The sequence below is a fragment of the Bicyclus anynana genome, chromosome 13 (assembly GCF_947172395.1).
Source record: "Bicyclus anynana chromosome 13, ilBicAnyn1.1, whole genome shotgun sequence".
Lineage (NCBI taxonomy): Eukaryota > Metazoa > Arthropoda > Insecta > Lepidoptera > Nymphalidae > Bicyclus > Bicyclus anynana.
The window spans coordinates 8,264,551-8,279,317 of record NC_069095.1 but is presented as its reverse complement, the minus strand read 5'-3'; the positions used below and the strand labels follow the sequence as shown (position 1 = coordinate 8,279,317).

Below are 14,767 nucleotides of genomic sequence, written 5' to 3'. Positions count from 1 at the left end.
CATTCATCAACTTTTAAAATTTTTCGAGTGAAGAGGGGCACGCCTTACATAAGACGTCGCGTTCGCGTGTGTATGGAGGGTTTATTTATGTTTTGTAAATAAAAAACTTTATTAAAATTTATTAAAAATCCAGCTATCCTGATATCCTAAACAAACCACCCTTTTTAAGGAGCTGTATACACGTCGAAAATGATTAGAACAATGAAACATCGATTCTATTTAAACGGTTTATAAATGCATTAGATCGTCATCTTTTATTGTGACAGGGGTAGTAGCGAGACAGGTTCCAATATAATTCGTCTGAGTATTTTATCTTTCTTTAAACTCCGTAAACAAATGGGTGACTCGAATCCTCTTCTGTAACTGTAAACAGACGTATAAATACATCGATGACTGGTGTTTTTGATATAATATGTAGATTTTATTCTATTCTATTTACTTTACTTACTTCTGTCACACAATCTAACAAAGACAATACAATTTTTTGTCAATATTACATATATATTAATATTACACAATATTTCTCTATGTTTACTATTAATTTATATTTTATATTTATTTTGATAAATGTTTTGAATGCGTCTTTTCCGGACGCAAACAATAAATCTGTTTCCTATAAAAATGAAAACATCCTTCGCGTGGTTAACGGGGTGCCAGCTAAACTCGGTGATGTACCTTATCAGGTACGTTGCTTTTCAGACTCTGTGAGTGCCAGGGTCAACTTCAACTTATCCCTGTAGGCCTAAAATGCGCATAACGACATAATCTCGAGATAAGAAAAAGACAAAATGTCGAGCAATACGTATACGTATACGTTGTCACGGCACAAAAATCTTCTGGAAATTCGGGATAGATTATGAAACCCCTCAGAATAATATTATGATTATGATTTTTTAAATTATATCCAGCTAGCGTTCAAGAAGTCGATGAGAAGGTCCCGGATATACGTGACGTTCTGCGGAGGCTCGATCATCGGTCCTACCAAGCTGCTTTCGGCAGCTCACTGCTTCGCCACAGATCAGAATGCTTGCATGAAGATGTGCGGAAGCGCAGCGTAAGTAAGGGTTCATTTACACGAGCAGCAACTGCTACCGACGACTGCAGTCAACTGCCGCCGAGACGTCGGCGACGTGCATCGGTAGCAGTTGCCAGCTGCTTAGCCTGAATAGGCTATTTGCCTCTTTTGTAAACAGTGTTTAAACTAAATTATGGAAGTATTCTAAGCTATATTTTATTTTGTCCCGTCAATAATAACCATTAAAAAATTTAATATAAATGAAAAAATATCTGCGTAAAATTTCTCCGCTGAAACACAACACATTAGCAAGTGACGTCATTCATAGAGATCACAGCGTGATTGGCGTTTGCAGTGATGTGATTATACCACGTCACCGCAAGCGCCAATCACAAACCGATGCCTTACAGTTTATGATTGGCGTTTGCGGAGACGTGATAAAAATACAATTTTATTTTATAAAAATATTACAATTGCGAGATTATTTTCACAAATAAAAATGTGATTAGAGTTTCTAGGCATCTAAACTGCCTCTATGCAAAAAAATCTTATTAGTTTTGTACACCAGGCAAGTAGCCTATTCACACGGCTTTGTTAACGTACCTATACGTCTTAGGCACAAAACTTATCGCCTTAGACACAGACCCGCTCTGTAGGTATCGCCTCGCTAGCCGGCAACGCTGCGCTGACAGCTCGCCGCCCGCTAGGGCTATTCTGTAACGATATTTATATAACTCGCAAGTGCGACTTTCAAACTCGCCTCTATCTTTCTCTGTTTAACACGATAATATAGAATAAGAAAGATACTGGTGAATTCAAAACTCGCACTTGCGAGTTATACAAAACACCCTTAGAGAATAGCCGTGCTGGTGAATATTTTTTAGTAGGTATTTGAATCAAATAGAGAATTTGTCCTGTACCTCTTATAATAATTATGGCGCCATAACACAGTACTTGAGACCTAATTGGTGAGTAAGTTATTTTCCCAAAGATTTTCCTTGCATAGAATTTCAAGAGGAAGATATAAACGTATCATTTATGAAAGATTGTAGTGGTTTGGGTTTTCCACGCAGACGAAGTAGCGGCGTCCGCTAACATATTATAATTCTTAGCTCATTCAAGATATAGAAGCGTATGTTCATTCTAGTATTTTATTTCAACATTTCATTCGCCAACGTCCATACCATGTTGAATACACCGGTTCTCGTCCGATCACCGAAGTGAAGCAACAACGGGCGCGGTCAGTACTTGGATGGGTGACCGCCTGGGAACACCGCGTGATGTTGGCTTTTTGTATCTCTTTAGTTCTTTACCTTTTGATATACCTACATACCCACACAAATTCACCAACAGACAACAGTATTGTCTGTCGTTTTTTGACGGGGACGAGGTACAATCACATCAAAAATATCTCACACCAATAAATATAAATATATTATTTAGTGTCCGTCCTTACACTACACGCAACTATACAGTTGGTTTACCATACACACGCGTATAGTTTTTACACAGATGAATTAACGTTCACATCAGCCATCGCTTAGACCCGTATTAAACGATGATTACTTGATCTATGTTTTATTGTTCCGGCTGAATAATAGTTTCTTTTTAATTTTTCGTTAAATGTAGATTCTTTGGTAATTTCCTATAAAGTTCGTTAATTAATGTAGATTCCTTTATGGTAGGTTCCTATAAGCAACGTTTTTGACGGCCTCCGTGGCGCAGTGGTATGCTCGGTGGATTTACAAAACGGAGGTCCTGGGTTCGATCCCCGGCTGGGCAGATTGAGTTTTTCTTAATTGGTCCAGGTCTGGCTGGTGGGAGGCTTCGACCGTGGCTAGTTACCACCCTACCGGCAAAGAGCGATTTAGCGTTCCGTTATCCCGCTTTCATCTTAGATTGCATCACTTACCATCAGGTTAGATTGTAGTCAAGGGCTTACTTGTAAAAAAAAAAAACCTTAAATGCATAAATCAAGTACTCGCAATTATTGAAAAAAAACTGTCATCCCAATTTCAGAAGGAAGGATTCTTTGTCAAGAACGTACGCGGTAGCTGGCAACTTACAAAACCACGGCTACCGAAGTCTGATTGACTCCGAACAACACGGCCAATGGCGGGCCTTGAAGAACGTTGTATTTCCACTGACGTATAGATTCCCGAAAGACGACATAGCTATTCTGGTAAATTATATTATTACCTATATCATTATCATATTTTTTTATGACACCTACGACACAGGCTAACCTAGAGTAGGTGTCAAAGCACCCCTAAGATCTAATAATATAGGTAACACTTAGTTTTGCGTAATAATAATATTGTAACTTTTAATCAAAAATACATAAATAAATGTAAACTAAAATATTTAAGACTACTGTAGGTAACTTTGTGTTCTGTGTAATTTGTTAAATTTTCTGAAGACTGTTTAGTTTAGTTCGTAAATAATTATTATTGGTTTTTGTATTTTTTTTATAATAATAAAATATTTTCAAGATTTTTTAAATATTTTCAAGATCAACGTTCACTGTCTAATTTTGTACGTGTCAGAGTAATCGTGATTCAGAATGGAAGGGCCTAAGTGCTAAATCGAAATGAAAAAATTGTTAAAATTATAATATTCTTCACAACAAATTGTAAAACAAAGTCGCTTTCTCTGTACCTGCTTTAAAAGTACGCAACGGATTTTGATGCGGTTTTTTTTAATAGATAGTGTGATTGAAGAGGAAGGTTTTTAATATGTGTATAACAACATCCATGGTTCCCGCGGGATTTGTGAAAAGCTGAAATCCACGCGGATGAAGTTGCGGGCGTCCGCTAGTTATAAAATATAAATAACATATGACAAATAATTGTAATAATATTTAGAAATAATTATTAAGATTTATGCTTAAAAATGTGGTAAAGTGGAAAAAAAGAGGAAAAAGGCTCATTGAATAAGCCATAGAAGTGGATAATATTGTTAATAAATATTATAAATTACCTAATAATACCTTGTCATGTAATTGAAATACCTACTATTTATTTTATTACAGTGGACCGAGACACCGTTTGTTTACAATAGTTACGTGAACTCTATTCCGATTGCTCGAAAAAAATTGGACTACAAAGGAGAATGTCTGGTGTCTGGTTTTGGGAGAATATCTAGCAAGGTATACCTGCTTATACATCTTAAAAATGTATACCACGGCGCCCGCGACTTCGTCTGCGGAAGTCTGAGTCCCGTGGTATTGTACACCAGCATATTACCAGCAATGGAAGGGCCTCGTTCTGGGGGAATCGCTTTCTTGATCACGGTGTCCCCGACGCCAGGTAAGTATATACGCCAGCGAGCCGTGATAGCCCAGTGGATATGACCTCTGCCTCCGATTCTGGAGGGTGTGGGTTCAAATCCTGTCCGGGGCATGCACCTCCAACTTTTCAATTGTGTGCATTTTAAGAAATTAAATATCACGTGTCTCAAACGGTGAAGGAAAACATCGTGAGGAAACCTGCATACCAGAGAATTTTCTTAATTCTCTGCGTGTGTGAAGTCTGCCAATCCGCATTGGGCCAGCGTGGTGGACTATTGGCCTAACCCCTCTCATTCAGAGAGGAGACTCGAGCTCAGCAGTGAGCCGAATATGGGTTGATAATGATGATGATATTACCCGCACTGTAATGCAGAGTTCGCCCGCGATTGGCGAGCGCACTTCAATACTAATGCGCGTGTTATTTATTTGAGCATTATTTTGTTCCGGAATTATTTTCAAACTGTGATATTTCCAAAGATATTCCTTGCTTGTGCTACTTACGTAAAGAGCTTGCAAATTACTACTTACTACTGGTGCAGCATACGTAAAATAGATGCCGTATACTTATTAATGATTATGGTACAGCTTGTTGTACCGTATAGAAACAGCACCATGTTATGGAGCTTGTATATCATTATAACATGGTGCTGGCTAGCTTTCTGGATCAAAATTTTAAGTATGTTGGTCCAGGAATTTTTTCTCAGTGTGAACCTTCAATTTGGTGTTCTAAGTGTCGCCGCACACAAGCCACACGCGACAGCCACAAACGCCGCTACAAGAAGCAAGAAGGGGCCACAAAAGTAGCTGTGCCGTGCGACAGCCACTTGTGACCGGTGGTCGACACTTGTGGTCGGTGGCTGCTACTTTTTTAACCCATACATGCAGTATTATAATCGCGCGAGTGGCGTGCTGCGGCGTATCGCACTCATAGTTACGAACAAAATTGTCTGTCATTTTCTGAGGAAAACGAGCTTAAATTTGGTATATATCTTATACTAAACTAGAAGTTTGTGCCCGTTTTTTACACCATTCAATTACACAAAAAGGTATTTTTACGGAGCTCATTAACCGACGAACACGATTACAGCTATTCTCTTAATCTATTATATAGAGACAGTTTTTACAACCGGATTAGATCGTTGATCATATACTTTGTGAGAAAAGTAATGTCTACCAAGGCAGGTCTATACAATAATTGGTCTGAGGGGCCACAAGAAGAGAGCAGCGACGATTATAGCGTGTGGTGGCCACCGGCGTCAACCGAGTGCGGCGAGTCCATATAAAATGTATGAAAACTACAGGAAATATGCCGGTTGCGGCGTTTTGTGGTTGTGGCCGGTGGCCCGTGTGCGGAAGCCCTAAAAATTTAATTCAAAAGCCACATAAACAATGATTATTAAATAAAATTAGTGACCTATAAATTGTATTGTTTTGTTTTAGGAAACATCTGACAAACTCAATCTAGCGAATCTACAACTCATACCAGCGAGGAGATGCAATTTCGTGCACATGAAGAATATGCGACGTTTTGTTTGCACCTCCAGTGCTGTGACAGATGTTGAGAGGGTGAGGATTTTTCACTAACTTATCCTAATACTTATACAAATCATGCCCACGTGGCAAGAATACTGAATACTAGCTGCATTTCCGCGCTGGACAGTCAGGCTGATCCTTTGCGCAAAAAAAGCAGCCCTTCTTCGCGCAACTAGCCGCGGTGAAATAATTATTAGTTTTATTTATAAATAAGGCAAGAAAGAAAGACAGAAGAAAGATACAAACTTTAGATAAAGGTGTCTGACGAAGTACTCTTTGTGGAGCATGAACTGACGAACTTTTAGTTTTGGCGATTATAAAATAAAGAACGGCATCATAGAATCCTTGACCAACGTAAGAACCTCTAATAAAAAAAAACTCGTATCTCGGATTATTATTAACAAGATAGAACGAACCTTATACCGCCAAACCGAGCCAGGATTCGAGTATACACTCGAAATCTCCTCTCCTATAAAGGTGGGAACTACCTCGTTTTTCTAGTAGTTTTACACTATGTGGCTTCAGACCGACGTCAGTAGTAGTATTTTGTAACGATGTTTTTTTTATTTCTCCAAAGTTTTGAATTCATTCATTTATTATCTCGTTAGACAAAGAGAGATAAAGGTGAATTCGAATGTAAAATCACAGTTACAGAATAGCCCTACTATCCGGGTATTGAATATTTATTTGTTCCATAAAAATCTTGGGATCGTTGGGACGTTGGTGATGTTATAATCCCTTAATTCGGAGAACTATAAATCATCTCGATCCATCGCAGGGTCTCGGTCAATGACGTGTCGAAAAGTCGTGATCATTACTAATTTCAAATATTAGACATCACCATAATCCCACCAAACTGCGTTATGGCAGAGAGATGAGTTAAGCTTCATTTCCACTCTCCTATAAACCCTGCCCCTGTAGCCAAGTGGCTCGTCGTTTCTCTTTCTACAATCGCTAAAGCTTCGATAACTAGAAAAATGTATGGGAATGACATTTGCTATCGACAGGTCACGTGATCAAAATCTGTCATTATACATATAGCGATCGTAGAAAGAGAATCGACATGCCGCTTAACTTTTTTTTTTATTCTTGACAAGTTAGCCCTTGACTACAATCTCACCTGATGGTAAGTGATGATGCAGTCTAAGATGGAAGCGGGCTAACTTGTTAGGAGGATGAAAATCCACACTCCTTTCGGTTTCTACACGACATCGTGCCGGAATGCTAAATCGCTTAGCGGTACGTCTTTGCCGGTAGGGTGGTAACTAGCCACGGCAGAAGCCTCCCACCAGCCAAAGTACAGGGGCAGGTCCAATTAGAAAATACCATTAGAATAGGCTGAAAAAGATGTCAAGAATTGGTCATTCAGATGCAATACAGAATTAATTTTAGGGCGATTCTGGCGGACCTCTCGTATGCACTGGCACTGGCGACCCCAACGAAGGCAACAAAGGGGTCCAAGTGGGTATCGTCAGCGGACACCGAGAGGGGGCCGGTTCGTTCTTCACCAGAGTCTCATCATTCTATCCATACATCGAGAGGAATAAGTGTACAAAACAGCTTGACATTAGACTATGCCTATTAATCGTGTCAATTAATACAAACATTTTGATATTTTCATTTAGTTTTATTATACGAGTAGGTATACTAGCGGACCCGGTTAAGCTGTGCTTTCTTCACTTCTTTCCTATCCCTACCCTACCCTACCCCTACCCAAGACCAAACCAAAAAAATTAGTCCACCTATCCATACCAAAAAATTTGGTATGTATAGGCTCTTGAGTTATAAAATTACAACGAAAAGTGGCATTGATTTTTATAGGTTTAAGTATATAGATTCGCTATGAACAAAAAAGACAGTCATATCTACCTCATTTGAAGACTGGAAGTTTGTCAATTAAGGAGTTTGGACTACTGGCGGCTTTGTAAGGTTTTTTTAGGGTTCAAGGATACAAACACTTAGCAGTCAAACTGTTTAAGCCTTTATGAAGCCCCAGCCTATATTGAAATGAAACATGACTGGCTTATTTTTATTTGTTTTCGTTCTACTATATATTTTAACCTACCTTACCTTATAAACCGATAGACGTCACTGCTGGACATAGGCCTTTTCTGGGGACTTCCAAACATCACGATACTGAGCTACCTGCATCCAGCGAATCCCTGCGACTCGCTTAATATCGTCAGTCCACCTGGTGGGGGGTCGACCAACACTGCGCTTACTAGTTGGGGTCGCCATTCCAGTACCTTGGGAGTGGGACCCTAACGTCCATCGGCTCTTCAAACTGTGTGGCCTGCCCATTGCCACTTCAGCTTCACGACTCGCTCATTCCTTTCCATTTCCATTCCATTCGATCACGCAGAGAAACTCCAAGCATAGCTCGCTCCATCGCCCGCTGAGTGACTTTGCCTTCAAATATATTTGAACATGAGTAAATATAAATTATTTATTTCACTGTGTCATTATTGGGTAGTAGCTATCTATAATAACACAGATTTTGCTATAATACGTGTACGTATGTATTTTGTGCTACGAGTATAAGGGTGTCTGCTATCTTGAGAAGAAGTAGGCCCTACGTCTGTAGTAAATAACGATAAAAATAAAGCACTTAATACACAAAATGTCAATCAATTATCCACTGTTGTATTTAAAGATATAGTATAAGACCAGCTGCACAAATCATCAGCAAGTGAAGATTAAGTTTTGCTTCGTAGCAATCACCTGTTATCCAATCATGGAACGGACCGACGCGGTTGTGCAAAGAAGGAAGGTTGATGTTTATGAGCGATGACACTCCGACTAGTATTCCTAGCTCTTTGTCTTCTGCAGGATCACCGGTGTCGTGACAGATCAGGCCTCCACCTTCTATCTCCTGCAGTAATAGTAGAAGAATAAGAAGAAGAAGAAATACTTTATTGCATACAAAAATACAATTATATATAGAAACATTAAAAATGATAATATAAACTTAGCATGCAAATGCGGACTTATTACTATAAGTAATCTCTACCACACTCAGTTAGCACTCAGTTACACGAGCAGCAGCTCGTGACTGCAGTCGACTGCGGAATTGCGGATTTGGAATTTGACTCGCAGTACACACACGCGTAATTTTTACACAGATTAACAAACACATTGCTTAGACTATCCACAGATTAAATACACAGAATATTCGATTACTCATCGATGTTTGGCTGTTTCGTCAAAGGAATCGATTCTTTTTATAAATGGTTTTTATTACAAATTTGATAAAATTAAGGTTTAAATACTTTCACATGAAACGTTACTCCATTTTTTACTAAACTACAAGTTTTTTATGCCATTTAACAACACAAACCGGCATTTTTAGGGAGCTCTTTACACGACGAACACGATTACAACAATGAAACTTCGATTATATAGCAACAGTTTTTATAAACGCGCTAGATCATAGATTTTTGATCTTTACCTGAGGGGTAACGGTTAGCGAGGCAGGTCCAGTTGTTTAAATGGTCTAAGCGTGTAAATGAACACTTACTCTAGACGAAGACATCGACACGTCATAGTCCGTGCAATAGTAATTGGTACAACTCCTCAACAACTGGTGCTCACAGTCGAGTCTGCTGGTCAGTTGGAAATTGGCTGCGTACAGATATCTGTCTCGCGACCAACTCTGCGAATATTTAGATAATACATTTGAATACATCTGATTTTGATTGAAAAAAAAAACGAAAAAAAAAATAGAGCCGATGGACGTTGGGGTCTCAAAGTGCTGGAATGGCGACCCCGCACTTGTAAGCGCAGTGTTGGTCGACCCCCCACCAGGTGGACTGACGACATCAAGCGAGTCGCAGGGCTTCGCTGGATGCAGGTGGCTCAGTATCGTGATGTTTGGAAGTCCCTACAAAAGGCCTATGTCCTGCAGTGGATGTCCATTGGCTAATATGATGATGATGATGATCATATCATTACCTTCTTTTATAACGGGGGAAACATGACATCTGGTTACCTTCTTTTATAACGGGGGAAATGTTATCCAGAGTCTCAGAGAAGTATATAACACGGGATAGAGGATAAATGGATCACTGAAACTCAAGATATTAATCCTTAATAGCTTAGTGGTAAAGAGGCCGGACTCATCACCGAGGGGTGGTGGTTCGATCCCCGCCCCGCTGGACTATTACCGTACTCACTCCTAGCACAGTCTTTTCCAACTAATTGTAGGGAAACGGGAATGTTTATTTTTGATTTTTTTTTCAAAAAAGAGTATTTTTTAAATGTGTATTTAAAAAATACTCTTTTTTGAAAAAAAATCTCGTACGTTCAGCACTAGATACTCTAACATCGACATTTTATAAAAAGTATCATTGACCTAGATTGGCGCTTATAGGGAATAAGGAAATATACAAATAAAATATTATAAAAAATATGTCTATAAAAAGCATCTTAGTACCTACCTAAATTATAAGAAATTCAAAAAAGGCCTCACGTTCAAGTTGACTAGATTTGGTTTTGATATTTTATTCATTGCCCACATCCCTATGCGGACTGCAGACATGACGATAAAGTTGATCATGAGTGGCTGGCGTATAAAAAACTTCCCCGAACGAGCTCTGTCACAAAAACCTCCTTATACAAACATTGTTATGTAAGATATTTAACGAATTATACGGACCAAGGCGCTTTGGAACCCTCGTAACGTTAATTTTAAGTTTTCGACTTTAATTACCACCATTAAATTACGACATAACTTGGCGTTTCAAAAGTGTTTGTAAACTAAGCCTATTAAAATAAATAATTTTTGAATTTTATATTTTCTACTAGCGGAAGCCCAAGTTCCAACTTCCAAGGTTGCCTGGAAGAAATCTCTATGTAGCGATAAGGCCGCCTTTTGTATCCTACTTCTGTGCTATACTTTTTTCTTTTTTGTTATTTGTTTTTATTATGTTGTGGTGTACAAATAAAGTATAAATAAGTAAATAAATAAATAAGCCCGCGACTTCGTCCGCCCTTAACTTAGACTTCCTTAATCTGGTTCTCCCTAAATCCTATCGTTCCTAATAACTATACGTCTCTGCCAAAATTCAACTTTATATGTCCACCGGTTTTCGAGATTTCGTGATGCTTTTGAGCATTTTGCTTTTATTTGATTTTAAAATTACTTATTTATAGGATACTAGCGGACGCCAGCGACTTCGTCCGCGTGAAACTTGATGTAAACTTTCAACTAACTCTACCCTACCCCTACCCTACCCTACCCCTACCCTACGTTGAAATTTTCCTGAATTTTCTTTGCTATAAACCTCACGGAGCCCGAGACCTTTCCAACGAATGCAAAACCGTGGAAATCGGTTCGTGCGTTCTGGAGTTATAGCGTCAGGAATGAAAAAACCGACTTATTTTTATATACCTAGTAGATTTTTTACCTTTGTGGTTTTAACTGCAGTACCAACACATACTCCATCAAAATCTTGATCCAATGTAGCGTATGGTATTTTGTTGACAAAGTTGTTGAAAACCCATGGCCTGTTTACTTTCTGGAAAGTCGATAAAAAGTAAAATATAAAATAACCCGACTAACTTTTATTATTTTGTATTCATTAGTTTTATTTTGTTGAAAATAATTTAAAACACAAAACATACCACCTATTGATTAAAGCAATGAGAATATCAAGAAAGATAAGTCATTAACCTCATCACCTTATATGACCTGGCGTTTCAAAATTGCTTGTGAATTAACCCAACTCAAAATAAATGAATTTTGAATTTGAATTTATCATTAACATCTGTTAGTGATCGTTACAGAATCAAAAATTATCATCCAAAGTTTAAGCTTCATAATATGGCCTCTCCAACAAGTAAGCCTAGGAGGACCGGCTAAGCCCTCTCCAACAAGCAGGCCTAGGAGGGCCGGTCTTATACTAGGCCGTTAAAATAGAGTATACTCTCACTATAGAGCCGTGATAGCCCAGTGGATATGACCTCTGCCTCCGATTCCGGCGGATGTGCGTTCGAATCCGGTCCTGGGCATGAAATTAAATATCACGTGTCTCAAACGGTGAAGGAAAACATCGTGAAGAAACCTGCGTACCAGAGAATTTTCTTAATTCTCTGCGTGTGTGAAGTCTGCCAATCCGCATTGGGCCAGCGTGGTGGACTATTGGCCTAATCCCTCTCATTCTGAGAGGAGATTCGAGGTCAGCAGTGAGCCGAATATGGGTTGATAAACGAATACTCTTACTATTATTCCCAAATCATAAGCAGGAAACCGAAACAGTCGTTGCGAGTAGAGATGGGCAATCAGGCGCCACTGTTCGATGTCATCTAGCAGAGGCATTGTCAACATCGGCTGTACAGTGTGGACGTGCAAAATGCCCGCCACTACCCTAAGGTTGTCAAAGTTGTGGCGTCGCCTGAAAATATTCAAAATAATTTTTTTCAAAATAAACTTGAATATAAAAATCAAAATAAATCAGAGTTTAAAGCATATACGCTTTCATCCCTCGATGTCGACGATAGTCCAAATACAAGTAAAACCAGTTAACAATTACAGAATTTGAATATTTAAATATTATGACCTAACAAATGAACTTACTAAAAATGTCTATGTCGTTAAGCCGTAGAAGTAGGTGCGAGAGGAATACCAACAAAATATCTATATAACTTGCTTAAAAATCTTGGCCTCTCTAGAACTGCAGCTAGTTCTATATTAGAAAGGGTATCCAAAGCTGCTCTAGGATCTTACCAAATTTGGCTAGGCAGGGAGAACAACACGAGCGGAGGAGGGGAGTGTTAATCAATTGTCAAGGAATTCTTTAACCCTACATCCACTGGTCACAAGTCCTGGACTTTGCTCGGAGTCTGTCTCTCTGCCACGCGATGGACCCGGCACCCGCACGTTGAATCCATGGATTGCTAAGATATTCGTCTCATAGAAGTGATATTTTCAAAATTCTTACGTTTTTAATCGCTCGGCTTTACAAATTTTTTCAAACATCACATCATGATTATTGCACCAATTTTCATAAATATAACTAGAAAAATCAAGGACTTTTCTACAAACTTTAATGCCTATTTCAACCCGTTCGCGACAAAAGGTAAGTATTCTGTATTATTAAAAGAGAATTTGAATGAATGGTTTTATATTCTCCAAGAGAATATAAAACCATTCATGAATTATAAATTCATCAAAATTCAGCGATTTAAATAGAAAAGACAAATAGAAATATTTGGGGGGAAGATACTAACCTTTTTCTGTTAGTAAGGTAACAGTGTGTCGAAGTAAGTACCCTCTCCTGCGTTATGATGCTCCCGGCGCAAAACGCTCGGTAGACGTTGTTTCCCTTTTTACTCGTAAGTAATTTGAAAACAAATACCTGAAATCCATTTATTTGTTAATTCAATCCACAAAAATGCAACCAACAAATCTACAGATCTAAAGCACAAAAATAGGTATATACATAAGTAGCTAAGTATATCTACTAATTAAATGATCAATTTTATAGAATTTTTTAAAGTACAGACAAATATTGAGGAGGCAAAGTAGTCATAAATATTACATACGCGTAGGTATGTACATTGGAAATAATATCATCATCATCATCATCATCATCATCATCATCATATCAGCCGATGGACGTCCACTGCAGGACATAGGCCTTTTGTAAGGACTTCCAAACATCACGATACTGAGCCACCTGCATCCAGCGAATCCCTGTGACTCGCTTGATGTCGTCAGTCCACCTGGTTGGGGGTCGGCCAACACTGCGCTTACTAGTGCGGGGTCGCCATTCCAGCACTTTGGGACCCCAACGTCCATCGGCTCTTCGAACTATGCTAACTATGGGCCTCATAAGAAGGCTCAGAGTCACACAGCGGGCGATGGAACGAGCTATGTTAGGAGTATCTCTGCGTGATCGAATCAGAAATGAGGAGATACGCAGAAGAACCAAAGTCACCGACATAGCTCAACGAGTTGCGAAGCTGAAGTGGCAATGGGCGGGGCACATAGTTCGAAGGAAATAATATACTCGTGAATATTGACCAACATAAATAGTAAAAACATAAATAGTAAAACTTACACTGAGTTGGCCGCTCAATATAAAAATAGGTCTGTACGAGTAATTGGAGTATGACGTTTGGTTTAGTATATTTATTAAAAGAGTGTAAGTTTTACTATATGAGAGCAACAACTATTTCATTTTAATGTAGAAAATATAGAGTAACAGTAAAGTCAAGACTTACATGATGTTTCAGCTCTCCAAGTATCACTTCACCGTTTCGAAATATCTGTTTCACTAGGACTACAGGACGCTGTAATAATTAGAGTAATTTATATACATTTTTATATGTATTCACTTGAAGTAAACGACTACTGTTACCTAAGATAGACCTAAGAAAGGCGTATCGTGCCTTAGTTAACCCTGATTCAAAAGTATTTGAGGGCCCAAACGAACGTTAAACATTTCTCGCAAAAGAAGCAAAAATGCTTGTTTAAAATAAATATAACAGTGATGTTATACTTTTGTCCTTCTGAAGGATACTCTACGGATAGGCATCTTTTATATGTTATTTTGCGGGAAGCACTTGATTAAGTGAGATTGTGGATATCATTTTTACTTTTACTTTCTCACGTAAGGGGCCCTTGTAGTCCTGTAGATTACATTTTTTTTTACATTCTCGCATAAGGGGCCCCTGTAGTCCCGGTATCATCGATACGGCAGATACGATGGTAGCTACGCCCCTGCTATGGACGTTATCTGCTCGACACAATCTTCGTTTAGGAACTTCCAAATACCACAGTCTTTGGCTGCTTGCTATCCCTTAATTACTATCCTTAAAGTCAATCGGCTCTTCGATCTGTGGGCGGGATACAACTCCACCTCGCCAGTTTTTCGACTCTTTGAATTGAAGTACTCTTCTACGGAGCTCCTCATTTTTGATTCGATCAC

General features: G+C 38.8%; 2 protein-coding genes and 1 non-coding gene across 3 annotated transcripts; 2 read left to right on the top strand and 1 right to left on the bottom strand.

The window, feature by feature from the left end:
* Window positions 1-512: 512 nt before the first annotated feature.
* On the top strand, window positions 513-7,683 carry LOC112052895 (venom peptide isomerase heavy chain-like). Its single transcript, XM_052885142.1, has 7 exons — window positions 513-683; window positions 909-1,054; window positions 3,035-3,197; window positions 4,047-4,163; window positions 5,745-5,870; window positions 7,230-7,504; window positions 7,659-7,683. Exons 1-7 carry the CDS (start codon window positions 528-530, stop codon window positions 7,681-7,683), a joined length of 1,008 nt encoding a protein of 335 aa, XP_052741102.1. The 5' UTR covers window positions 513-527.
* LOC128198701 (5S ribosomal RNA) lies at window positions 2,186-2,304 on the top strand. The gene has a single exon (XR_008251403.1). It is a non-coding gene; the product is annotated as a 5S ribosomal RNA (ribosomal RNA).
* Window positions 7,684-8,484: 801 nt separating the features above from the next.
* LOC112048322 (uncharacterized) lies at window positions 8,485-14,359 on the bottom strand. The gene is made up of 6 exons (XM_024085811.2): window positions 14,061-14,359; window positions 13,065-13,192; window positions 12,058-12,229; window positions 11,243-11,353; window positions 9,355-9,489; window positions 8,485-8,709 (listed from the first exon to the last, which is right to left on the bottom strand). The coding sequence occupies exons 3-6, from the start codon at window positions 12,160-12,162 to the stop codon at window positions 8,485-8,487; spliced, it is 576 nt and encodes a 191-aa protein (XP_023941579.2). The 5' UTR covers window positions 12,163-12,229; window positions 13,065-13,192; window positions 14,061-14,359.
* Between the last annotated feature and the right edge of the window lie 408 nt (window positions 14,360-14,767).

What these genes read in the sequence shown, in the direction of transcription:
- LOC112052895 (XM_052885142.1), top strand. Translation starts at nt 528, where the DNA reads ATGTTTACTATTAATTTATATTTTATATTTATTTTGATAAATGTTTTG. An exon ending in AAGACGACATAGCTATTCTG is followed by an intron (nt 3,198 to 4,046) that starts GTAAATTATATT and finishes ATTTTATTACAG; the next exon opens with TGGACCGAGACACCGTTTGT. An exon ending in CTGTGACAGATGTTGAGAGG is followed by an intron (nt 5,871 to 7,229) that starts GTGAGGATTTTT and finishes AATTAATTTTAG; the next exon opens with GGCGATTCTGGCGGACCTCT.
- LOC112048322 (XM_024085811.2), bottom strand. Translation starts at nt 12,162, where the DNA reads ATGTTGACAATGCCTCTGCTAGATGACATCGAACAGTGGCGCCTGATT. An exon ending in CTGCAGTTAAAACCACAAAG is followed by an intron (nt 9,490 to 11,242) that starts GTAAAAAATCTA and finishes AAATATTCGCAG; the next exon opens with AGTTGGTCGCGAGACAGATA. An exon ending in TGTCGATGTCTTCGTCTAGA is followed by an intron (nt 8,710 to 9,354) that starts GTAAGTGTTCAT and finishes CTATTACTGCAG; the next exon opens with GAGATAGAAGGTGGAGGCCT.